The sequence below is a fragment of the Electrophorus electricus genome, chromosome 4 (assembly GCF_041902795.1).
Source record: "Electrophorus electricus isolate QZ-2024a chromosome 4, ASM4190279v1, whole genome shotgun sequence".
Lineage (NCBI taxonomy): Eukaryota > Metazoa > Chordata > Actinopteri > Gymnotiformes > Gymnotidae > Electrophorus > Electrophorus electricus.
In genome coordinates this window covers 27,963,419-27,988,352 of record NC_137500.1, presented here as the reverse complement: position 1 = coordinate 27,988,352, position 24,934 = coordinate 27,963,419, and the positions used below count along the sequence as shown (strand labels likewise).

The following is a 24,934-nucleotide window of genomic DNA, read 5'->3' as shown; positions in this document are numbered from 1 at the left end:
AGACAGTGTTGGGTTGTTGACCCAAAACTCCAGGGTTGCCAGACTGAAAAAATGAATGAGAACGTATTGAGAAAAATAATAACATGGCTCTTTGTTTCCATCTGTTTTTAGCAATTTGGTTACCTGTTGTCATTTTACATTTACATGACACTTTTATCCAAAGCAACTTACAAATATGTCTGAGTACAACTTGAGTAACTGAGGGTTATGGGTCTTGCTCAGGGGCCCAACAGTGGTGGGGCTTGAATCAGCAATGTTCCAATTACACTGCCCATGTTCCATATAAAGATAAATATAAATATCTTTGCTTAATTTTAAAAAGACCACATTTGATATTTTTATTGCTCTTGCTTTAGAAATTTGGAGCATGAATTTATTGTCTGACCTAAGGGAATGATAAAGCAACCTTGGACTTCATCATCTTCAAACTGGCACGCGTGTGATGTATTTTATTGTGAGACGAGACACCTAGTGGTTAATTTTGGCTTTAACGTTTACCATGGTTAGCGTCCTCCAAGCAGGGAGGGTAGCTCGGATGTTTCACTTGGTTTTCAGAGTAAAAAATACAAACAAAAAAAAACAAAAACACTTTTATTCATATAATAACGTGCGAAACAAATAACAGCTCGTGGAACCCCAATCTATCAAGACGTGTGTGTCAGCCTGTGTGTGTCGAGTACTGAACACTGTCCCCTAACACTGGACTCTAACGAGACGTGTGTGTCGAGTACTGAACACTGTCCCCTAACACTGGACTCTAACGAGACGTGTGTGTCGAGTACTGAACACTGTCCCCTAACACTGGACTCTCTACAGGTCTGCTTTACCTGTTTTTTTTTTCCTGACCCTGACTAGTTAACAATTTCAAACAAAGCTTTACCAAAAACTGTAATAAATGTAGATTGTAATGGTTATTATCGGTTATTGTCAAACGATTAATTTGAACAGCACATTAAAGAAAGCCTGTAATGAGCAGGCTGGCATTTTAATTCAAAGGAGGAGTTTCCCCGCACAGTGGCAGTGAAAAACAGAGCAGTGCTGCGACTGAGCGAGAAGAGTCAGTACCAAAACACACGCGCCATGGCTGCAGCAGACACAGGCCATGTAAGTTCTTCAGGTTTGTCTTATTTCTTTTTATGTTCGAGCTTTTTAGTATAAGTTACGGATTATTTTATGCGTATAGTTAGTGCACATTAGGTTACAAAATCCTATTATATTTCTGTTACTTTCATCCATTAAGAACTTTTTTTTGCAATCTTATCCCTCCTTCGATTATTTCTTCTGTTTTAAACTTTGGTTTTACTTATTTTTGACGTCTTCTAAACGGGACGGACCCTCGTCACGCTGCTGCGTTATTCTTGTCCGCTCGTGCGACGTGCAGGACAGACGGAGTTGAAGGCACGTGAGAGAGTGACAGGTCCGGATGTTCTGGGGTTAATGGAACTCCGCGAGCACCAGCACTTTAGAGGCACTAAACTCGTCAAACACTGAAGTGACGCTATCATACTTTATGCGTGAAGCAGAATTTCTTAGTCTATTAAGGAAGTCTATTTCATTAATGTATCTTCTTACATTAATGTATCTTGTTTAATATGTAAATTAATTGTTTAATTGACATGTTTGTGACATAAGCCGCTGCCAGGGCCCTTAGGGGAGGCGGTTGTAGAACTCAGTCTTGCAGAAGGACAGGGTGATTGATGGACTCATTCACCAGGCAAGGGCAGTAGAACTCTGCACTGTGGGAAGGAGCTTTTATTCCCATTGTGTTAGTGTTAAGAGCGGCGGGGTAGTGGGACAGAAGACTGTTTTCCATGTGAAACATTTCCTTGTGTTTGTCCAGAATACCACAGCGTGCTGCGGGCCGTGTTGAGGGTTGTGGGCCATGTGCATCTCTGATCTACCAACTCCACACGAGCTGAAGGAGCTGTAGGCTGCTGTTAGAGCCCAACGCTGCCTTCATGGTTCCAGTATAGAGCCCAGGACCAGATCAGGCTCTTTAACATAATCCTTGGATTTATTATCTGTCTGTTCGCGAAGACAAAGATATGTGTTGCTCTTTTGAATTCACTGTCTGTAGACCTAATTATCCACAGTGGTCAGTGTGCAGTGATTCAATATGGTTTATGCACCACATGAATTCAACTGCTGACATGATCCTGACATTACTTGCAGTCATTTTTAAAGAACGAGCAAAGACCAGTCTTAGAGAAGTGCTACAGACGTCACTGCTGCGGAGTCTTCCGGTGCTGTAAGACTCACCCGTGCTATGAACCATGCACGGTTTGCTGCTGTGCTCTGAACTGGCCCATAGTAAAGTCACAGCAGGTCACGTCGACAAGACGAGGCACGTTCGTTTGGTTTATTTGGAGAACACTTTTCATACACACTGGTAATGGAAAGTACTTCACATAGACATAGAAAGATAATAAAACCTATTACACTACCACTTTGGGAAGGTTTTTGCCAGAAAGTAAATAGGCAAAAACAAATGGTTAAAACAAAGTTAAATAAAGTTTATTATAATAGAAAACACATCATAAAATATTTTAAATGAATTAAAAGTGGAAGAAATCTCTTAAAAGAAAGATAATTGAAAGTGTACTAAAGTATACTAAAGTCATTAAAATAAAATGAAAATATAAACATAAAAGTTTAATTAAAATGATGAATTAATATGATTAATAAAAAAAGTAATAACATTTGTGGAGGTATAAGCCCAATGTCTCGGGTATACACGTCTGGTTTGAGTGGTAGTGTCTAGGGTATACACATCTAGTTTGAGTGGTAGTGTCTCGGGTATACATATCTGGTTTGAGTGGTAGTGTCTGGGGTATACACATCTAGTTTGAGTGGTAGTGTCTCGGGTGTACACATCTGGTTTGAGTGGTTGTGTCTGGGGTATACACATCTGGTTTGAGTGGTTGTGTCTGGGGTATACACGTCTGGTTTGATTGGTAGTGTCTGGGGAATACATGTCCGGTTTGAGTGGTAGTTTTACTAAATGTTTAGTGTAAATTGACTGTTTCCTTATTCTTGCCAATCAGAGTGAAGAAAAGAGAACCCTGACTCTCAGAGGTCATGTTGGTTTTGACAGCCTTCCAGACCAGCTGGTCAGCAAATCGGTGTCCCAGGGGTTCATCTTCAACGTGCTCTGCGTAGGTGAGTTTCTTTAAGATCGCTGCCGTCTTTTAAAACCTGAACAATGACTGGCAGCTTTGTGGGCAAACCTGCTTACTTTCTCATCTCATTACTGGGTTTTCCCAGGTGAAACAGGGATTGGGAAATCGACATTAATGAACACCCTCTTCAACACAACTTTTGAAAAGGAAGAGTCCAGCCACCACCAGAACATTGTGCATTTACGCTCCAGAACCTATGACCTCCAGGAGAGCAACGTGGACCTCAGGCTAACCATTGTGGACACAGTGGGCTTCGGGGACCAGGTCCATAGAGAGGAGAGGTAGGGGTTGACACACGGCATGCTTACCTGGGGTTCTGATGAGGTCAGGTTAGCTGACCTATGTCTGTTTTGGGACCCTGTCCCACACTGCTGTCATGGCACTGTATTGCTTCTACTATTTCAGAGAGATGTCCTTTTAAACCACAGTACCAAAGATAATGAGTTTTCATTCTTAAGGGAGTGATTTTATTGTTTCTTTTAGAATGAGTCTGTTCATTAGATAATTAAAGAAGGTAAACTGGAAGTTCCATATTAAGTGGGTAATTTATATTACAGCTCTGTTAACTAGGTGTGACGTTCTGTGTATGGGAGACTCAGATTCACTATAACACATGATGTGACAGATCATGTAAACGTAGTTCTTTTTTCCCTCCTGTAGCTATAAACCTATTGTGGACTACATTGATAAGCAGTTTGAAAACTTCCTCCAAGAGGAGCTGAAGATCAGACGTTCCCTCTGTAATTATCCCGACACTCGGCTCCATGTCTGCCTGTACTTCCTCTGCCCCACGGGGCATTCCCTCAAACCCCTCCACCTCCTCACCATGAAGAGGCTGTACACCAAGGTAGTGCTGGTCTAGATGGCACCTTTCAAATTTTAATATGCTCACATATTTGAATTGTTTTATGAAATGCAGCTCCACTGTGTTTTATGTTTACAGGATTGATATGTCCATGAATAAAATCTCTCTCTTGGCGTTTTTGTCTGACAGGTGAACATTATCCCCATTATCGCGAAGGCAGATACGATCTCCAAGTGCGATCTTCAAAAATTTAAGATTAAGATCATGAGTGAACTGCTCAGTAATGGTGTCCAGATTTACCAGTTTCCCACGGACGACGACGCGCTTAAAGAAATCAACTCGTCCATGAACGTGAGTCCTACACAACAAATTATGTTTACATTAATAAGGAACCATTTCCTTGTCCTTTGGTCAGTGTGCACACACACACACAGGACAGCATGTAGTAAAGAAAATGTTATCCTTTGTGCACAAACAAAGAAGTTGCTTTGTTATGATGAGCCGAGAGTCTGCACTGGCAGGAATTCCAGAAAGACCAGCAGGTGGCAGCGTTGAGTGTGTGACTGTCTGTTGCAGGCACATTTGCCGTTCGCTGTGGTGGGGAGCAGTGAGGAGGTTAAAGTGGAGACCCAGCTAGTGCGGGGCAGGCAGTACCCGTGGGGTGTGGTGCAGGGTGGGTATTTACTGCCACTCCACACAAGCGCCTCAGGTTCTACCCACAGAGCAGCCAGACAAGGAAAACATACCACTGTGCTCACAGCATAAAGAGAGAACCCATCTGTGCACCATTTTGAGTAGAGTAGTCTGCTTTTTAGAGTATTACAGTTTTGTGAACTACAAATCAACCGTGAGTACTTAGTACAAGGGCTTTTAATTAAGTGCTTTAGGCCCAAGTGTGTTTGAGCTTGGAATAGAACAAAAACATGCACTAAGGATGTACTGCATTGTAATATACTAACCATTTGTGCGCGCGTGTGTGTGTGTGTGTGTGTGTGTTCAGTGGAGGATGAGAGTCACTGTGACTTTGTGAAGCTGCGTGAGATGTTGATCCGTGTGAACATGGAGGACCTGCGTGAGCAGACCCACACGCGCCACTACGAGCTGTACCGCCACTGCAGACTGGAAGCCATGGGTTTCCGAGACCCCGGCACTGACAGCCAGCCCTTCAGGTGCCGCGGTGGGCCTGCCATGGAAACACCCCATCCAGATCTCATTCTCCACTCCTGCCAGCTTACTACAGTGGCAAATAGCAAGGCCTCTGGCTGCTGTGCTGATAGGTTTGAGTCCTCTGTCCAGCTGCAGCTGGTTGGGGTGAGTGAAGAGAACGTCTGTGTGGATCAGAGTGTCTCAGTGTGTCTCATGTCCCCCTCAGTCTGCAGGACATATATATGACAAAGAGGAGGGAGTTCCTCACTGAAGTCCACCACAGAGAGGACGCCATGCGTCAGGCATTCATCACCAGAGTGAAGGAGACTGAGGCCCAGCTGAAGGAGAGAGAGAGAGAGGTCAGAGGTTGCGGGAGGGCAGGCTGCATAAATATACACTGTTCTTGTCTTGAGTAAATGTGCATGTGCGTATTCAAGACTTCCTGTTTGCTGTAGAAAGTGTCTAAGTCTAGAGAAAAGGAGAGTGTGTTACAGTGAGGGGGACTGAGTGTCCCTGTCTTTGTGTGTGTGTGTCCAGCTCCATGAACGCTTCGAGCTGCTAAAGCGCTGGCATGAGGAGGAGAAGAGGCATCTGGAGGAGAAATGTGGGGAGCTGGAGGAGGAGATGAGCTCCTTCAGTAGGAGGAAGGTAGAGGCGGACAAGCTGCAGAGCTCCGTCACGCTGCCCCTCAGAAGGGATAAAGAGAAGAAAACGTGAGTTGTCCCTCAACGTCTGCTCCTCCTCCTCCCTGTGTCAGGATATGTCTGCCTGTCTATGTGTGTGTGCCTGTCTGTCTGTGTGTGTGTGTGTGTGTGTGTGTATGTGTGTGCGTGTATGTTTGTGTGTGTGCATGTGTGTGTGTGTGTGTATGCATGCATGCGTGTGTGTGCACGTGTGTGTGTGTGTGTGTGCGCGTGTATGTGCGTGTGTGTGTGTGTCCTACTCCATGCCTCTCTCAGCCAGCCTCTGTAGACTTGTTTCCTCTGTAAGCTGCTCATGTTCTGGTGCTCTGGCTGGTTCTGCTGGTTCCAGGGGTGAGAGCTCAGTGGGCCATGAACATTACATACAGTGTGCTGCCACCTTGGCAGGAAGGGCCCTGGCACAGCGACGAGCACAGAGGGAGGCACACTAGCCCAGTGTGCCCAGACAGGATGTGTGTGTGTGTGCCTGTGACTCAGGATGGCCACTGCACTCTAAATGAGGCGATTGTTATTGGGTGTCTGAGGTGTGAAGCCCTCTGCTGGATAGTTAGAACAAATATTACACTCACAGAACAAACACAACACTCACAGAAAAAATACAACACTGAACAGATACAACACTCACAGAACTAATTCAACACTCACAGAATAAATACAACACTCGCAGAACAAATACAACACACAGAAAAAATACAACACTCACAGAAAAAACAGCACTCAGAGAAAAAAACAACATTCACAGAACAAACAACACTCACAGAACAAATACAACAGAGAAAAAATACAATACTCACAGAACAAATACAACACTCACAGAAAGAAATTATAGCTTTATTTGTAAATACCTGCAACATGTGTTTTGGTAGGGGTGGTTACTGTATTAATGCCAAACACCTACACCCTTATGAAACCTTACACCACTGAGCAGAACATCTCACCTCTGTAAATACCCTGGGGGCAGTTACTCGACCGAGGAGCACATCTCAAGTGGAGCATTAACTCTGTCCATTCTGCTATTTCATCTATTGTTCTAACATTTTGTCCTTGTCATGTGAGTTACTATGTCATTAGGTTTCTCTCGTGTTTCTTTCAGTTGAGTTTTTTATCCATACTTAAGTCCATACTTAAGTCCATACTTAAGTCCATACTTAAGTCCATACTTAAGTTCGCACCCTGGAGTTTTCCATGAACACACACATTTTACCATGACAACAGTGTGAACTGGGCCAGCTTTTCTTCAGTAATCTGAAGGCAGGGTCTCGGTAGATGTCCTTAAAAGAACACATCCTTATGGAGCTGGTTTGCTAGTGTTGATCCAGTATTCTTCTGGAGTCACACTATCATTATGAGAATTAGGTCATTTCCCCAAATCATTAATGCTAGAAAAACAACTTTTCATAATTAAGAAGTGTAACGATGGAGGGTTAAACAGGATGCAGGGATAAGGCACGTTGAACATACGTTTTCATTTAAATTTAACATTCATGCCTCAACACACACATACGCACTACTTGGGTCAAACACCAACAACCTCAATGATAAAATACGAGACTTATATAGACGCATGACAATTACACACAACAAGGATCAGGTGAATGACACAAGAGGGTGTGGCACTACAGACACACACACACACACACACACAGATGTTTGAGGGGGAAGGGCCTGTACTGTGACAAGAAGTTATTTTTATTTTATTATCTTAATGTTAAACCATTATATGTCTGAGGAATGTAGAATATGTTTCTTACCAGAGCAGGAAAATACCAATTAAACACATTAAAGGGCTTTTAATAAGTCCTATGCAATCTGATTAAAGACTGATTTGAATCGATGCAGTTCGGTGTGCAGAAATATCAGTGACATAATACCTCAGTGCATGATACACTTTCGCATGGTTAACATTTGACATAATTTAGTAGTTCGTTTGGTGGATTACATCTAATCAGTATGTTTCTAACTAATTTCTCACATTCAAAAAACACTACATCAAAGTAACTTTATAGTTTAGTGGGCAAGAATCACATAAATTAATGTTTGTGTATATGGGTGTTTTTATTATGAAATAACATTTGCTTTATTTTTAAGAACCAAGTTAACCAACTTAATTCCAGTTAAGTATTTTACATTTTAGCCAAAAATATCATTGTTACTGTGCATTTACTATTCTGTTCTCTGGAAATGTCTGGAATAACACTTCAATTAAACAAGGCTCTATGTCTGTGGGTTTTCGCAGTGTTAGTCCAGTCTTAAGCTGGTCCAGAACACTAAGATGTGCAAATCTATGTTTTGTGTACACGATGGCATCACTCATATCAGAATGTTTACGTAAATATTTGTAAGATGATCAGTTGCAACAAATGATTGTGGGTAAAAAGGAGTTGACTGCCTGCATGTCCTCTAATTCTTACTTCTGTCTCTCTGCTTTTCTATCTGCCTGTCTTCCTTCCTTTCTTTCCTTATTCATAGCTTCCTTACTCTCCCATCAGAATATTCCTTAACAGGAAGGAGTCTGAATTAGGATTTGGATTCTCCTTACTGGCTTTTGCTAAAGGATTACAGTTCATTTATTTGTCATATATAACCAACAGACTGACTGATTTATTGTCTGGCAGTAATATAAATGTCACCCACTTGGATAACTACTTAATGCATGCTTACAATATAAGTACGTTAGGAATCTCAGTAGAACTGCCTTTAAATCAATTAAATTCTTCTATGGCCACAACATAGTCCAAAGAGTTTGGAATACATAACCTATAAACGTGAGTGGCAATGGCTCGTGTGTGTGTGTTTGTTATTTTTTTGAGTAATTCTTGTATTAATTGTGAGTTGCATTCACTGTGAAACATCGAAATTTACTGTGAACCACAAGGTGGCGCTGTGCAGCTGGTGAAACGGCAGTGCTGACTTTCTCCAGAAGAGACCTTTCTAATGTTGACTAATAATCTTTTGTGGAATCCAGACGTTTTAACATTGAACATACGCAATATGGCACATTTAATATTCCCTTGAACAACAGGCCTATTTTGGTAATAAGGGTCGCCCTTGAAAATCATCATTCCAACTGACTACCTGAATTGGAGATGTTTAACTGGACTGTCTTAATTGGAAATACTGTTTAATTTAGATTTGGGTTTGTTTGCCTTTAATAAAGTGTTATTTTAAAAGATATAAATGCATTACATGTATTGAATTCACATTACAGTTGTGGGCTTATAAAAACAAGTTAATAAACACAGGCCGTTTTCTATAAATAAATAAGTAAATAAATACACTCAAGATATGCATTGCAGTGATCCACTGACGGGTGTCGACGAGCGTTGTGCTGCAGCTGTCTGGCCTCGCTAAAGCACCTGGGGACGGAAATCCTCCGGGAAAACAGTGTGTTGTTGCTTGGAAACTGAAGCCCAGGAGATCTTTGCATATACGAACGGGCAAAGCGGTTTTTAGCGAAAAGACCCTAAAGTTTCCAGCATTTGGTTAACTGTCTATATAACTTATTTGTTTCTTTTGGTGGTTATATTTTTTCTTTACAATCTTTATAAAAATGTTAAGTTGTATCTATATTTCAAAGGTGCAGTTCAACGGTTGTCATTTTTCACAATACTCCAACGGACATTAATGCCCTAGTTGCCCACGGTCAAAACCTGTTTTGGTCATTCGGGGCACATAACGGAAAAGTATTTCATTGTTATAACATCACACAAATAAAGGATTTGTAAGACACCTCTTTCTGAACATATGCAACTAAAATTGCTTATTGTTCTAAACAATAAGGACCTATTATATTATTTTCATTACAAATGTATATGAATACATTATCTAGTGAAGTAGTTTAAGTTGCTCTCCGAATGATTATATTTTAAGATCGACTTGAATGAATTCAGTTCTAACCAGTAGAGTTACAGCAGGATTTTGCAAATATATGAGAAAGGTTTACTGTTTTGATTTTACAATTAAAAACATTTTGCTGCATGAGTTTAATTGTACATGGCCCTGATGTAAAAACGGTTCTGATTGCCAATATCACTGTTAATTTTGTAACATTTTCCCTAAAGTAAAAGTGAATAAAAGAGAACTCTGCCGAAAGTCTGAAAGGAGAAACTGTCGAATATAAAACGCATATAAAATAGACAACCTTCACGATCAGTCTAACATTCTCATATAATCATGCCATAATTATAAATCTGTTGAACGTGTATTGTTATCGCCTGAATGTATCACAACACAGTGAGTAAAATACATGACATTTGTTCCTCTTTCAGACCTGAGAAGGGAGGATTTCTCATTTCACACACGGATTGAAAACGATTTTGCCTTTCACCGAATAGGTTTACCAAGACACTCAGCTCGGAGGGGCGGTGTTTGTGGCCTGGGACGTTACAAGACTTTCTACCAATGAGAATGTGGGAAGAAGATACGCCCTCTCTCAACTACCCAATCAAACTTGTCCATGTTTGGGCAGAGATTTTTCTGAGTATATAAACCAGAAAACGTGTGTACGCCATTGCCTGACGCCAAGGGTTGGGGTGTGCTGGGCGAAAGTCTTGTATTCGCTTTAAACCTAGACACGTACATAGTCATTTCTTTTAAAGTTTTTTTTTAATTTATTTAATTTTTTTTGTGCTTTTCTTTTCTCGCAACATCTTGAGGTTTTCTAGGTACTAATTAAGCCGATCTAACTACATTAAAGGTAAGTAGCTGTCACGCTAACGCTAAGATAGGTTAACCTTAGCGAACTTTGAAAGCAGGTTAAGGTTTTAGATGTAGTGGTAACTTTTTATAGCTTGTTTGTGATAGTTTACAGTTTAATTCCTTTATTGATTGCACTCTCGTAGATTCTTCTTGAGCAAAGTCAGTTATTAGATCGCCATGACACTAGCTAGGTAACATTAATGGATAAGGTCACTTGTACCTTATCAAGCTAAGCTAGCTAGCCATCATTGGATCTAGACTGTACGCATTAGTTATCTAACCTAGGTGACTAACCTGTGTAGCTGGCTAAGACTTAACTAATGAAGACGCTTTAATAACCTCATTTATCACATTCAGCGTGTACGGACGTTCTAGCCCCAGCGAGCTAGGCTAATTACCCTGTTGGCTGCGGGGTTGGTAAGGGAACATGACCCGACGTGGTTAACTTGGCTGCGGTGGTCTCCTTCATACTGTAGATCAAGGAATGTAGTCAACTTTAACAGCATTTATGGCATTCTTCCAGTGTTTTACGAAGTGGCTAAGAAGTCAGATAAGCGATGTGACCGTTTAGTCAGCGTTATAGCTCGCTGTTGGGGTCTCGATGTTCGGGTCAGACATGCCCGGACATGTATCCCTCTTCCCCACCACCGTCTTGTGGCGCAGAACGTTCAGATTAATTAAATCAGAAGACGCTCGCGTGACCACATCTAAAGCTCTTTAAAGATGTCTGAAGTTCACTGCTGCATGTTGTATTGACTGACTTGCAATTTTAAATCAGCAATTGCTTAACGTGTGTGTTAGATGATTGACAAGGTCACCGGAACGGAAGCGCTGCCCTCGGAGTCCCCGTTGAAGGCGCTCCTGGAGCAGGAGGTTCGGTATCAGCCCAAACTTTGTGGGCTACGCATCATCGAGTCCGCACACGATAACGGCATGAGGATGACCGTGAAGCTGCGGGACTTTGCCGTGAAAGATCTGCTCTCTCTGACCCGCTTCTTCGGTTTCACCGCGGAGACGTTTTCGCTTGCTGTGAATCTTCTGGATCGTTTTATTGCTGTGATGAAGGTATTGTTTACGGCAGCTGTGCGCTGCGAGCCAAACCACACAGCGGTTGTTTTAATATTACCAGTGTGATACGCAATGTCGTGTATTTGCGCTGCTGAAACATTAACGATGTTGCTTTAAGATTTGGCTAAACTTTAAGAAATTTTGCTTTAGTTGACCAGAACACCCACGGAACTAATTATGGACATCCGTGGGAGGCTAGAATGCTTGCAACATGACAGAATAGGTGCTACAGGATCTATTTATGTATGTTGACGCACGGTATTGCAAAGGGAAATATTGTGCTATTCATGTTGCACTAATTTTGAATCAGGGTCATAAAATGATGCATCAAATCACCAATTGGATCAGCTAAAACTTGACACTTCTGGTCTTCATATAGTTTAAGTTCTTTGCAATTGGACTGTTTGCATAATGGTTCATGACAGTTTGTCCCAAAATGGTTATGCAAGAAATGTATCCCAGATGAAAAGGAGGCTCTCTACCACCCAACCAGTGCTTTCCCATTTGGTAATTGCTGTCATGCTTTGTCAGACTTCACTCTTGTTCTTTACAGATCCAGCCCAAGCACCTGTCCTGCGTCAGCCTCTGCTGTTTCTACATTGCTGTGAAGGCTTCAGAAGAAGAGAAGAATGTCCCTCTGGCGTGCGACCTGATCAGGATCAGCCAGAACCGCTTCACGGTCTCAGACATGATGAGGATGGAGAAGATTGTTCTGGAGAAGCTCTTGTGGAAGATCAGAGCACCCACTGCGCTGCAGTTCCTCAGGCTCTTCCACTGCCATGTTCTCCAGATGATTGATGCCGACAGGTGAGCAACATGACAGCTGGATCATTGTATAGACTAAAAGCTTTGGACTGGTACTCATTAGTGCTTTAATCACATTTCAGTAGGAAGATGATTAACTTGGAAAGGCTGGAGGCTCAGCTAAAGGCTTGTCACTGCTCTTTCACGTTCACAAAACTAAGGGTGAGTCAACTTCTTCCCTTTGAGGTTTTTTGGACATGGATTGGCTTCCTTTGTGGCCCTGTTGAAGAATAAACATTTTCAGAGCATTGTGTGCAAGTTCTTGCATTGGTGTTAACGACTGTCTGATTTGTCCTGTCAGCCTTCCTTGCTTGGCCTGGCTCTGCTGGCCCTTGAGGTTGAGGATCAGCATGGGTGCGAGTCAGCAGAAACCCTCCGGGAGGCCGTGCAGAACCTCCAACGGCTGCTGCCTGTGAGTGCCTGGACTGCAGCATGGACAAACCATCCTGCTGCAGTTCTGCATATCACCACTTTAATACAAAACATTCTACAGACCCAGAACTGCTTAGGTGATGAAGGCACTTTTTTTTTTTTTTTTTTTTTTTTTTAACATGTTTGAGTTGCAATAGTGCTGATTCATCTGAGCACATGTGATTTTTGGGTATTGGCAGTGATCTCATTTACTTTAATTTGGGCATCATGAGAATTATGGTTGAGATTTCTCAGTTAAATGTATGACACTGATTTGATTTAAGAGCAGTGACTTTTTTTATGAACTTTTAGTTGCTAAGATTGCATCAATGAGTAATCACAAACTGAAGGGCTCATTGCTCATGTAGTGTTAGATTATGCATCTAATAGTTTTTGACTGTTTTCTCTAGAGGCTGTTGCATAATCCGTTCATGGAAAATTCTAGAAAGGGGATCAGTGAAGCCATTGCTTTGATTCCACCAAGATGGTAGTATTAAGATTTCATTGAGCTAGACAGATTACTAAATTTCTCATGCATCTTTCAGGTTAAAGACGGAGACTTGCTTTGCGTGAGGGAGCTTGTTGCCAAATGTGTGACGGAATATTCAACCACCAAGAGCTTGAAGCCCAGCAAGCAGCGGCTACGGTGGGTCATCTCTGGTAGAACTGCTCGCCAGCTGAAGCACAGCTACTACAAGATCGCCCATCTGCCGACCATCCCCGAGTCTGCCTGTTAGATCTCTGAGGCTGGGGGCTGCCATTCTGCCCCCAGCCACCAACCCCCCACCCCCTGGTAAAAGAGTACGTGCATTTGAATCAGTGCTGTCGTTGGTGCTGGTTGTTTAAAGCGTTTAAGTATAGAACCACCTAGGTCCTCAGTCCACCATGTGGAAGAGGAGGGAGAAGGGTTTTGTGATTAGAGGACGAACACAATGGAACCAAGAAATCGGGCCCAAAACCCTTAACTCCCACCCTAGGTTGCTGAACTGTCCTAAAGCACACTCCTACCCGCGGTGAGAAGTGCTCCTTTTCCTGTGCTGTGACCATTAGGGTACTGCACTGAGCTGAGGAGAATAATGAATATTATGTTGCAGCATTGACACACTAACTGAGCTTTCTAACAGTGGTTGGATAGCTGTGAAATATTTATAAACAAGGTCTAGACTGCAAAAAACCCCTTAAGATAAAACTAAATGTTGCCATGTCAAACGTGGTTTTTTTTTTGGTTTTTTTTGGTTTTTTTTAACCCAAACCTTTTCTTTAGTGGAAAAATATGCCCCCTGTGAACAATCTGCACCTTTCAATGAAACCTTATTGAAATGCTAAACTGGCTCCTGTCATTCATCAAGGAACACTCTTTGATTAAGTTATTTATAAACATGTAGACTTGTACAGTTTAAGTTGTTGGTCTGTACAGACAGCCCTGTGTCTCTGAAATATCACTCTTCCACTACACAGGCAACTTGGAGGCTTCTTGTGAGACTAGAGAATATGGCTTTAACACTGACAACCCAAACTGCCTCTGTGTCCAAGAATGAACACAGCCCAAACTCTGCTGTTAAAGTCCTTTGGAGCTCCTCAACTGGTGCAGTTAATTCAAGGCGGAGAAATCCGGACCCCCTCCTTGGAAGTTTCCAGAGATTTCTGCACCACTAAAATCAAATCCAGGATTCTGAAACCACAAAACATTCAGTAGTGAGATTTTCTTGCCCTTAAAGTTGTTCCCTTCCCCACAATGACATGCATAACTTCCTTTAAGGTTACTTCAGAGATTCTGTTAGCAGTTAACTTAAACCAGTGAAGACTATCCAAAGGAAAAAAAAGTTTACCTCCCTTACCATTACTTCACAAAGTCCTCACTGTTTAATGGAGGTCTGTTTGGGCCAGGACTAAGAAACCTGGTGAGTCAGAAAGGTTCTATGGCCTTGCCTCTCTCTGGAACCGCTCTAGAGTTAGTTTCCTCTGCATCTGGTCCTGGACCCATGGGTCAGCAGTGAACTCCCCTTCCAACAATGATGCCCAGCAGTTCCCAGCGTCCCGGTTTGTCTTCATCAGAACGATGCGGATCAGTTTTTTGTCCTCTTCAGGGTGTCCCAGGAAACATGAGGAATAAGAACTGCGTTAGTTCAGTGTTGCTGCACATTCTGCATGTGCTCAGACAGGCTGAGTTGGGGCGACTGGCATGCTGGAAGGAAACTCACCCAATGTCCACGTTGCTTCATCTCGCACCGTACTTCCAAATAACTTTCCCTGTGGAAAAACAAATAGGCAAGTAAATATCGCTGTCTAAATCTCATATCTCCAAAATAATGCTACAGATGGAAAAAGTTTCAAAAAGGTACATGTATATCTAACAGATACAAGAACTTTGCACTGTTTCATGAGGCTCCATTAGGAGAACTGTCGTTCTACATCACCACCATGACAGTGTCAGTTTCACAAGATGAAGCCATATTCGTTTTCAACTGCCACCGATTTTGAAAATATCTAGGGCTCCTTTCAAAGTCACATATTTAGTTTGGTGCTTGACTAGTAATCAGAAGGTTGCTGGTTCAAGCCCCACCACTGCCAGGTTTGCACTGTTGGGTCCCTGAGTAAGACCCTTAACCCTCAATTACTCAAGCTGTGTTCAGTCAGATTGAGTCGCTTTGGATAAAAGTGTCATATAAAGGATGTAAATATAAGCAGAAAAAAGAATCACAGCTGGATCTGACACTGAGTCCATTAATAAACACTAATGCAGCTACACACCAGGACCAGTCTACAGTCAGACCAAACCAAAACACTACAAAAACAAAACTACATCACCCACAGGAACACACAAGCACAAAGCCTAATGCAGTTCTATCTGGCCCTAAAATGACAGTGCATTACAGTAGAGTATTTTAAACACAGAACCACGCTGACAAAATGAACCAAACAGACTCAGTGAACACAGACCGGCCGATATAAGACACCATGCAGAGACTGCCAGCAGGGCACCATTGTAACAGTAGAGACAGAGCTGCACTTCCTCATTGTGGCCTGTGGAATATTTAGCCGTCGCTGGTAACCAGCGCGACTGGTATCCAGCGCGACTTACAAGCGCGAGCACAATTCAAGCAATTGAAGGTTAAGGGTCTTGCGCAGGGACCCAAACAGTCGTAACTTGCAACGGTGGGACTTGACGTGGCAACCTCCTGATTACTGGTCCAGCACCTTCACTGCGTACGTTACACACACCTACGCGCTCAAACACGTTAGGAGAATATTACCACAGGCGCGTTAACTGTACTTATGTGTAGCTGTTAACTTACCTTGAATATTTCCTTTCCTTTTACGTTAAGTTCAACTTGTTTGCTTCCAAGGACGCATTTAACGTCTTTGCTTGACGTCCCGGGAGGAACGTTAACTTCGATGAAAACCTCCTCCATAGTCTGACACCACGAGCCCCACGGTGTGGTACACGGGACAGCGCCGCTCCTCTCCTCAAAGTGGACAGACATGCTTAACCTAGCTAACCAATTTAACCTAGTTAGCCTGGCTAACCTAGCTAACCAATTTAACCTAGACCAGTTAACTCAGCTAACCTAGCTACCCTGGCTAACCCGACTAGCCAAAGCTATAGACACTTAGCTGTCCTTTCACGAAACAAGACCCCCAAATGAAAACTACTATTCTAACAAAAATATATACAAGTATATAATGTTAGAGACAAATACTTATGGGCAACGAATTTCAAAACACTCCCATTCGTTAGATAAACAAGGACACAAACGTGTCTCGGACGGCCTTGCATTTTCTGTCAACTACTCTCTTCTTCTATCCACGAAAGCAGTAGCACGTACAGGGTCCTCTCGCCACCTACTGCATCGGAGTGGGATTTGCTTGTCTGAATGTCAAAGCTTGAATTAAGCCAAGCAGGCTATTTGGGCGGTAGTGCATATGAGTCATTTAAACATACTTCGATGTGATAATTATCCGCAACTAATCAACTAATTATACTTGTGCTTCAAAATCTTTTTTTAACCAGTTTCTTTCAAAACAATAATCTTTACGGGGGGTGGGGTGTTGACTAATCCCTTAACTAGATTACTAAAGATCTCAAAAAACAAAAACAAAAAAAACCTGCCACAACTCCACACATGCTGAAAGTCACACAGCACCTAAAAGACAAGTTTATGAATATCTCTTGATTCTGAAGTAGGTACCTGCTGACAAATGAGAACTGTAAGAATGGACATTCTTTTAGTATTTTTACTTTTGATCAGGTGAGTAGGACTAATTTTCTGAAAAAAGTTATATTAATGTTGGAGCAGTGACGAAGTTTTACTATCCTTGAACAAGTCTAGGATACATAATTCATCTGATAAAAATGTTTTTGTTGTTGGTGTTCTTGTTTGTATCAATTTTTATTTATTTATTTTTTACAGATATATTATTGTAGTAACAGTACATAACAGTTATAATAGATATTATGTCAGTTGATATGAAAATCAATTCTTCCAATGTTAGCAGTGTAATAGGAAACCAAAAGATAAATTCAGAAAACATCACACGAATTCTGGACGAACTTCTTGAGGGTTATGACAACCGGCTACGCCCTGGGTCAGGAGGTGGGCTCACCATACAGGAAACACCTTAGGTTGTCTAACACTGACATAAAACAGCCTTGATGAAGTGTCCGATGAAGTGTTTTAAACTTATTCCAGTTCTCACAATGGCAAGCGTAGTCTGTTTGGATGATTCTTTTTACTACTAGCCCTGCTTTCTTCAGTGCTCACTGTCTATGCAGGTTCTGCCACTGAAATAAAAACAGACATATTTGTGACCAGTTTTGGACCGGTGTCAGATGTTGAAATGGTGAGGAAATTATTTACTATCTTGTCTTTTTTTCTTGTGATTTAATTTGTAGTAGCTGTGTCCCACAGCTGAGCTAAACGTGACGTGCTGTGTTCTTCCAAAACGTGCTGATTTGTGGACAGTATCACATCAGTTCTAGATGGAATCTGATAATTTCTTACTGTGTGAAGATGCACGTTTTTCAAGTGTCAGGCCAAAATATTCACAAAAATATTCAGCCAACACAGTATGTAGATTATTTGGCGTTTACACCAGAAATGAAGATGCAGTCCCAGGTACAGCCTGCATGTTCTGGCACACAGGAGTTCACCATGGACATGTTTTTCCGTCAAATGTGGGTGGACGAGAGGCTGATATTCGAGGGCCCCATTGATATCCTGCGCCTGAACAACCGCATGGTGCAAAAGATCTGGACACCTGACACCTTTTTCCACAATGCCAAGAAGTCCCTGGCACACAATACAACCTTGCCCAACAAGATGTTTCGCATCATGCAAAACGGCACCGTGTTATACACAATGAGGTGCTTTTAGTATCGCTGCATCACCTCTGCACACAAAATATTACCCAGAAATGTAATGTCAGCAGGCAAACGTTGAGCATGCGCTAACACAAGCTGTTCAAAACGCTACTGCAGACATTCCATGCACTGTTCATGTCTTGCCCTGATGCATTTTCCTGTTGTGAGGTGTTCCGGGTGCAGGTCTCTTTTCCTGTGCGCTCCAGGCTGACGGTAGGTGCAGAATGTCCTATGCAGCTGATGGACTTCCCCATGGACGGCCACGTTTGTCCCCTTCGCTTCGGAAGCTGTAGGCACTCGTGTCCCTGTTGTCATGACCGCAATGTGGTCGTGTTAGACTTTGACCTCTCTGTCTTCTGGTCCTGTCTGTAGATGCCTACCCAGACGGCGAGGTCATCTACACGTGGACTAAGGGCCTGGAGAAGTCTGTGGATGTCCCCCCTGAGTCCTCTAATTTACTGCAGTATGATCTGATAGGACAGTCTTTGTCTAGTGAAACACTGCAGATTAATACAGGTGTGTGCTGGTTCTCATCCATTCACAGGTTTGGATAATGGATTAAGTGTAAAAATATGCTTGTGTGATACCAGTTAGAAGTGGAATGCAGGACCGGTCCGACCAAACTGCAGACGTAACAGCCAGGAGGCAGACGGATGGCTGGCTGACTGCTGTCCTCAGTGGCAGGCTAAGACGATTAACTGGCCTGATTTATAAAGTCACTTGTCTTTAAAAAGACCTGTGAAAGGGTAAAGCAAGGGCTGGGGGCTCAGGGGAAGGGGGAAGGATTTGCAGACAGGCACAATGCAGGAGTCCTCCCACTGAGGACCCATCAAATCACTCAGCCACACAGAGAGTGAGGATGAGGCCCGAGTGCAGCAGACGGTTCTGTGTCCCAGTTCACCTACCAGAAAAGGGCTGCTGAGCTGTGTCTCATACTGTCTCCCCCACCACAGAGCAGTGAAATTAAGATTCAAACAGATTTAAATTTACTGCATAATGGAGTGCTGCATGTTGTATTCATGTAGTCCTGTAACACAGTAAGTATGTGGATAAGAATGTGTGCTAACTCCCCAAATTGCCCCCTTCTCTCTGCTAGGTGCAATACCAGAGTGTAGAAGTTAAGTCTTATCTCTGAGCTCTCCACCCAGTCTCCATCTTCTCTCCACCTGCCCCATTCCAGGCCGCTACTCTGTCCAGGTTGTCAATTTTGTCCTCCAGAGGAAGCTGGGCTATCACCTGATCCAAACATACATTCCCCTCATCATGGTGGTCGTGCTGTCCCAGGTGGCGTTCTGGATCAACAAGGAGTCTGTCCCAGCTCGTACAGTGGCTGGTATGAAAATGGCAGGGGACGCGGGCAGTTCCGCACAACCACCCTCCATGAGCTGTAGCTGTGAGCTGTGTTATTGTAGCAGCTTGGTTGTGATTTAATGCTCTTCTTTGAACGTAAATATCCATCGAGTGTTCTGTGCACCTGTTGACTGTTTAATCTTCATCATAATCCTCTTTATCTAGGTGCTCATGTCTGGTATGCTAGCTCTTAAAGTGAGCTTGCTTGCAGGGTAGCTCAGCAGTTAAGGTACTTGACTTGTAAGCCAAAGGTTGCTGGTTCAAGCCCCACTGCTGCAAAGTTGCCACTGTTGGGCCCCTGAGCAAGACCCATAACCCTCAATTGCTCAAGTTGTACTCAGTCGTAATTTTAAGTCACTTTGGATAAAAGCATCAGCTAAAATGTAAATCTTAAAAACGCATGACTGGTCTTAAGTCACATAAACACACTAAAGGGCTCACAGACCCTTATTTTCCTCCATTCTATCCTCCTGTCCTGCAGAGGGTGCCAGCCACCCCTATTATCCCATACGGGTCAGAATGCATTGAGTGGCATGTGCAGAGATGAATCGCACCCTGAAGCAAAACGTAGTGCTACTGGTCAGCATGTTTTCCTGAGTCCATGGTAAACTGTGCATCGGTGTGGCGTCAGTGTGCTTAAATCAATACTGAGTGCAGGACAAACACTTATGAGCAGAGTATCGATTGCTGATAGGTTGATCAAGGTTTGTAGCTTTTTCAGTCATTAATAAAGATGGCTCTGACAGGGCTCAGTGTTACAGTGTTTTTTCGTGTGAGGTTTAACTGAAGGTCATGTCTCTAAGTTGGGGTTTCGATTGCCGTGGTTGGCCCCAGATAAATGTGTAAATTTGGTGTGTGTTCATGACCATGTTTGGTGATTGGTCTGCATGCGTAGGTGTCACCACGGTCCTCACCATGACAACCCTGAGCCTCAGTGCACGCTCCTCACTGCCCAAGGTCTCGTACGCCACCGCCATGGACTGGTTCATCGCTGTCTGCTTCGCCTTCGTGTCCTCTGCCCTGGTGGAGTTCGCTGCCGTCAACTACTTCACCACGACGGAGACCCGCGTCCTGAGACGGGTCATAGCCGCAGACAGCCACGACGAGGAGGACGAGGTACCTCCCACCTGCCGCCGCCCCCTAATGGCCCTTTAAAGACACAGCATCCCTTAAAAGCTCCTGCATCAGCCGCCAGGCTAGATTTGGTGTTTTTGTCGTTGCGTCCTAAGACTGTGGGATGCTGAAAGCCAGGCCCTGTGCACATGCACCGGACTCCTGTGTTCGGTACGATTCCTGCTGCAGTTATTAATTATTCAGGCACATACACCACATGCTCTGTTCATGCTGCTTTTCTATTGCTGCAGATGTTGTCAGAGAGCAGTGCGATAGTCATCTGGGCCCAAGGTTACCATGGCAGGGAAAACCTTATGTTATATGCTAAAGAAGCAGGAAGGGTGGGGGAGGTGACACTCTGGGGGAGGTGCCCGCCTTCTGGCCCACACCGTTGGTTTGTTTGTGATCCACTCCACACATAATTTGGCCCTAGCCCCATCAATCATGCTACATATTTAAAAGAGCAGGACAAATGGGTGTGTTGTACACAAGGAAAATTCGTGCTGTTATGCAGAGTCCATAAGATGCTTGGCCACCAATTTTTCCCAGACTGTGTGGTGTAGGCACTCACACTCATGCTGGGTCTCCAGAGGGTGCCCCCGTGTGGTCAGATCACACCTGCTGCTATAAAAATAGGCTGGGCGTTCGAGCTGCTCTCCACGGCTCCACTGTAATCTTCTACCTGCGCTGCACGTTGGAAACCTGCTGCCCAGAGTCCTTGTCCCCTCTCGCCCCCCCTCCATCTCACACCGGCAGATTGCAGGAGCAGAGAGGAGAATAATATTTACATTTGCATTCTCAGCTTTTACCAGACGCTCTTGTCCAAAGCGACATACATGGGCATACATGGACAATAAAAAAACCCCCCAAAAAAACCAAAACAACAACATTGCTCAAAGTCATGTATTCCATAAACACTTAACGCACCTCTGTTACTTTGAACAATTTTGAAACATGGCAGAAACACGTCAAGGATAAGAGTGTCTTGCAGGGTCGAAGGTCGGTTTACAGGAGCTGATGACAACAGTGCGTCCAATCTGCGTCTGTCAGAAATTGGCGTATTAAGGTGTTTAAAGTGAGGAGCTCTGTGATAGCACAGACACTGCAGGCATTTCGCACAAGTTTGGGCCGGTTTGGGCAGGTTTGGGCTTCTTTCAGCACATCCTGATCTTTAAACATTACCTGTAATGGAGAGAAGCACATGTAAGAGGCTTTTACACAAACGTTACCAGGCAACAGGGTTATTCAGTGTATTCATAGTCATGCTAGTGCAAACGTGTTGGTAACATTAACCACGCCTTTTCCCTATGGCCTAGCCCCCATCTGACGGCAGCATGGGGGCTCACCTGCGGAACAGGCCAAGCTGGAGCTCAGACACCCATAAAACCCAGCTGTACATCTTCCTGCAGCAGGGCTCGGCCATTCCGCCCAACAGGATGCTGGCGTGCACCAGCCCCATCGACCAGTACGCACGTGTGCTCTTCCCACTGGCCTTTGGCCTCTTCAACTTCACCTATTGGTTCATCTATCTGAGCAAGGACACCATGGAGAAGCCCAGGTGTGTGTGTGTGATGCTTTTTCAGTCACACAACTGAGGAAATAGTCGTGCTTTTGTTTATACTTAACTTGGATACGTTGGAGAAATAAATGAGTCTCAATATTAGAGCAGGTCTCGGTGTCTTTGTGCTCAGAGAGACGAGTTGTCTAACACATCTATACAAGTGCCTGGGAAATGTGAGTGACTGTTACGTTAAAGCCGTCCCTCAAACACGCTGAAGATGTCTCCACACTGCTCCCACACAAAATCGTCTCACCTGTCATCACATCCTGGACCCTAGAGTTGACAGAAATGTGTCTCACTTTGACGGGGTCCCTCTTGGGCAGTATACAGCTTGGCTGTGGGCGTGTACCTAGCCAGAGCCTGTGTGTGTGTGTGTGTGTGTGTGTGTGTGTGTGTGTGTGTGTGTGTGTGCAGACCCACTCACGTTACCTCAGAATGGTAGCAGTGTTCCTGACTTTTGTCTCGACTGAAAATGCGTGAATACACACACACACACACACACCTACAAACACATACACACACTGCTAAAGCTCAATAGTTACAAAAGTGCCATCAGTGGTTACAGAGGCAGGCCAGCAACACTAGGCCCGCCCCCCAGGACAGGCCACATTGCTAACTGTTGGCACACTACTGCATGTGATGTTGCTCCACTGCCTGAATGTGTGTGTTGTTACACCACCATACACCACGCTGGAGTATAAATATTATTATTATTTACATAGTATCTTTCTCAGACTCCAGAACACTTTACAGACAGATATCAGCTTTTACAATCACTCACACACTGATGAGAAGCAGCACACAGCCTACTCTCAGTCAGAAACCACAGGGGAGGAGGTTAAGACCAGGACAGAGCACCAACCATCACTAGACATACACACACAGAGCACCAACCATCACTAGACATATGCATACACAAACAGAGCACCAACCATCACTAGACATACACAGAGCACCAACCGTCACTGGACACAAACACACAAACCTGAGACCCCAACACTGAGAAGCAAACATGCTAACCACCGAGCCACCAATAGTTCGTTTCAAGCTGAAACAGCAGAACGTGCTGTCGGAAGTGCGGCACTTATCGACCCCAAATCACCCATGCCCGGTGGGAAGTAGCAGGTTTGTTTCATCTAAAATGGAGAGTGATTTTGGAGGCGTTGCGTGAGGCCAATGCTCTCCGCGTGCTGCCAACTGCCATTTCACACTCGGAACAAATGATTTTCATCAAGCATTAATCACTGACGTCACGGTGCAGGTGACGCGGGAGCGCAAGGCTTGCTCCCCGCGTGCTGAGGTGGAATCTTCGCTCATCTCTGTGTTCTGCTCTTTGTGTGTGTGTTATCTCCACAGGGAGATGGACTGAGCTCCTCCGGAATGCCAATCAGCCCTGCCACCACAGAACAACAGCTGCTCTGCTTACACGTCTCTCTCCCTCCCTCTCTCTCTCTCTCTCTCTCTCTCTCTCTCTCTCCCTCTCTCTCTCTCTCCCTCCCATAATCTCTCTCTCCCTCCCTCCCTCTCTCTCTCTCTCTCTCTCTCTCTCTCTCTCTCTCATAATCTCTCATATTCTCTCTGTTTCTTTCTCATTTCTTGTCTCTCTGATTCTCTCTCAATGTCTCATTTCTCTTTCAATCTCTCTCTGATTCTCTCTCTCTCTCTCTCTGATTCTCTCTCTCACTTCTCTCTCTCTCTCTGATTTCTCTATTTCTTTACACCTCTCTCTGCCCTCCCCCATCACCCCCCCAGTTCTGATGACACACAGGCCTGTCTCACACGGCTTGAGAAGCATGTGCTGCCTCCGTTATTCTGTCATCCGTGTGAACCTGCTTCTCCGCCTGTTTGGACACGTGTCCAGGGCTCTGTCCCTTGCTGCTGTCTGCAAAGCTAAAGCCCAAGCACCCCTCTATAGCGCCACCTCACAGAAGAACACGGCTTTCTACATGTGTGTCTATGTGTGTGTGTGTAACATGATAGAAAAAAGTTGATGATATAATCTGCAGCACTACTGCCGATGCAACAATGAACCAATGGCTTCAGATGCTTGGCCTGTGTAGAAACATCCAACCCAAGCACAGGATGTCCAGCAGTAGGGTCCGGTATTCTCCGGCCAGATTTAAAGCCTCAATATGAGAAAGAGTAAGAGACAGAGAGAATGAACAAGAATGAGAGAGACAAGGAGAGACATAATGAGATGCATATCTGGAGTCAGAAAATAATCATAGAAGTGAATTTTGATTATTGGACCTTCTAGTGCAACAGTATGATTAACAGTGTAGTTTCTGAGGTGTTTGGAACCACAGCCCTGAAGATTCTGGCCCTCTGGAGTTCATTCTGGATTCGGTCAACTTTAGGGAAAACCTACTTACAGTTTTAACCAGATGTGCACAGACACATAATGGACAAAATATAACATGATTTACTGTATTTGTACATGTTACAGGTTTCTACATACAATATTGCTTGCAAGTCATTGAGCTTAAGGCTGGTCTTCTGTTGTTAGAGAATGCTTCCTTTGTTTAATCTGTTCCTCAGCATTGTACTTTTAAAAATGCTCGATGTGGTTCATTGTAAATGAAACATGTTTTTGACTGTCACAATAAAGAAATGGTCGAACTCGTCATTCATCTGTGTCACCAATGTCAGGCATGGCAGAAATAATGAAATGCTACTCGAGGTGACTGTAGTCATCTGATGTGTCACTGCTGTTGTTTTCTGTTAAATCACTTTGCT

The 24,934-nt window shown here is 43.7% G+C and overlaps 4 protein-coding genes across 15 annotated transcripts; 3 read left to right on the top strand and 1 right to left on the bottom strand.

Annotated features, from left to right (window-relative positions):
* Window positions 1–1,007: 1,007 nt before the first annotated feature.
* On the top strand, window positions 1,008–10,511 carry LOC113588598 (septin-8-B-like). 5 transcript variants are annotated; one of them, XM_081713050.1, is made up of 12 exons: window positions 1,086–1,104; window positions 1,841–2,344; window positions 3,045–3,159; window positions 3,265–3,460; window positions 3,840–4,026; window positions 4,174–4,335; window positions 4,561–4,657; window positions 4,985–5,153; window positions 5,357–5,489; window positions 5,668–5,843; window positions 7,920–7,944; window positions 8,301–10,511. In XM_081713050.1, the coding sequence occupies exons 4-12, from the start codon at window positions 3,294–3,296 to the stop codon at window positions 8,562–8,564; spliced, it is 1,380 nt and encodes a 459-aa protein (XP_081569176.1). In that variant the 5' UTR covers window positions 1,086–1,104; window positions 1,841–2,344; window positions 3,045–3,159; window positions 3,265–3,293; the 3' UTR covers window positions 8,565–10,511. The 5 variants fall into 5 exon arrangements, with proteins under 5 accessions (XP_081569173.1, XP_026883645.2, XP_081569174.1 ...); XM_081713047.1 differs by lacking the exon at window positions 1,841–2,344 and having other exon boundaries at window positions 1,008–1,104; XM_081713048.1 differs by lacking the exon at window positions 1,841–2,344 and having other exon boundaries at window positions 1,046–1,117.
* Window positions 10,349–14,139, top strand: ccng1 (cyclin G1). The gene is made up of 6 exons (XM_027027851.3): window positions 10,349–10,527; window positions 11,331–11,594; window positions 12,151–12,404; window positions 12,485–12,563; window positions 12,703–12,813; window positions 13,358–14,139. Exons 2-6 carry the CDS (start codon window positions 11,331–11,333, stop codon window positions 13,547–13,549), a joined length of 900 nt encoding a protein of 299 aa, XP_026883652.2. The 5' UTR covers window positions 10,349–10,527; the 3' UTR covers window positions 13,550–14,139.
* nudcd2 (NudC domain containing 2) lies at window positions 13,764–16,609 on the bottom strand. 2 transcript variants are annotated; one of them, XR_014123338.1, is made up of 4 exons: window positions 16,109–16,609; window positions 15,014–15,062; window positions 14,651–14,893; window positions 13,764–14,484 (listed from the first exon to the last, which is right to left on the bottom strand). XR_014123338.1 is itself a non-coding variant. In XM_027027853.3 (4 exons), the coding sequence occupies exons 1-4, from the start codon at window positions 16,295–16,297 to the stop codon at window positions 14,404–14,406; spliced, it is 471 nt and encodes a 156-aa protein (XP_026883654.1). In that variant the 5' UTR covers window positions 16,298–16,603; the 3' UTR covers window positions 13,764–14,403. The 2 variants fall into 2 exon arrangements, 1 of the variants encoding a protein (XP_026883654.1); XM_027027853.3 differs by having other exon boundaries at window positions 14,742–14,893; window positions 16,109–16,603.
* On the top strand, window positions 14,888–24,824 carry gabra6a (gamma-aminobutyric acid type A receptor subunit alpha6a). 7 transcript variants are annotated; one of them, XM_081713053.1, is made up of 10 exons: window positions 16,654–17,062; window positions 17,307–17,407; window positions 17,587–17,654; window positions 17,957–18,177; window positions 18,381–18,463; window positions 18,547–18,690; window positions 19,355–19,507; window positions 20,420–20,640; window positions 21,954–22,195; window positions 23,555–24,824. In XM_081713053.1, the coding sequence occupies exons 1-10, from the start codon at window positions 17,013–17,015 to the stop codon at window positions 23,565–23,567; spliced, it is 1,296 nt and encodes a 431-aa protein (XP_081569179.1). In that variant the 5' UTR covers window positions 16,654–17,012; the 3' UTR covers window positions 23,568–24,824. The 7 variants fall into 7 exon arrangements, with proteins under 7 accessions (XP_081569183.1, XP_081569179.1, XP_081569181.1 ...); XM_081713057.1 differs by lacking the exons at window positions 16,654–17,062; window positions 23,555–24,824 and adding an exon at window positions 14,888–16,019 and having other exon boundaries at window positions 21,954–22,300; XM_081713055.1 differs by lacking the exon at window positions 21,954–22,195.
* Window positions 24,825–24,934: the final 110 nt, after the last annotated feature.

Coding starts and splice junctions, on each gene's coding strand:
- LOC113588598 (XM_081713047.1), top strand. CDS start 1,081: ATGGCTGCAGCAGACACAGGCCAT. Junction 1,105..3,044: donor CTGCAGCAGACACAGGCCAT/GTAAGTTCTTCA, acceptor CTTGCCAATCAG/AGTGAAGAAAAGAGAACCCT. Junction 4,658..4,984: donor CCCGTGGGGTGTGGTGCAGG/GTGGGTATTTAC, acceptor GTGTGTGTTCAG/TGGAGGATGAGAGTCACTGT.
- gabra6a (XM_081713051.1), top strand. CDS start 17,013: ATGAGAACTGTAAGAATGGACATTCTTTTAGTATTTTTACTTTTGATC. Junction 18,178..18,380: donor ACCGTGTTATACACAATGAG/GTGCTTTTAGTA, acceptor TGTGCGCTCCAG/GCTGACGGTAGGTGCAGAAT. Junction 19,508..20,419: donor CCCAGCTCGTACAGTGGCTG/GTATGAAAATGG, acceptor CTGCATGCGTAG/GTGTCACCACGGTCCTCACC.
- nudcd2 (XM_027027853.3), bottom strand. CDS start 16,297: ATGTCTGTCCACTTTGAGGAGAGGAGCGGCGCTGTCCCGTGTACCACA. Junction 15,063..16,108: donor AAGGAAAGGAAATATTCAAG/GTAAGTTAACAG, acceptor GTTTTTCCACAG/GGAAAGTTATTTGGAAGTAC. Junction 14,894..15,013: donor TGAAGCAACGTGGACATTGG/GTGAGTTTCCTT, acceptor GACACCCTGAAG/AGGACAAAAAACTGATCCGC.
- ccng1 (XM_027027851.3), top strand. CDS start 11,331: ATGATTGACAAGGTCACCGGAACGGAAGCGCTGCCCTCGGAGTCCCCG. Junction 12,405..12,484: donor CAGATGATTGATGCCGACAG/GTGAGCAACATG, acceptor ATCACATTTCAG/TAGGAAGATGATTAACTTGG. Junction 12,564..12,702: donor TCACGTTCACAAAACTAAGG/GTGAGTCAACTT, acceptor TTGTCCTGTCAG/CCTTCCTTGCTTGGCCTGGC.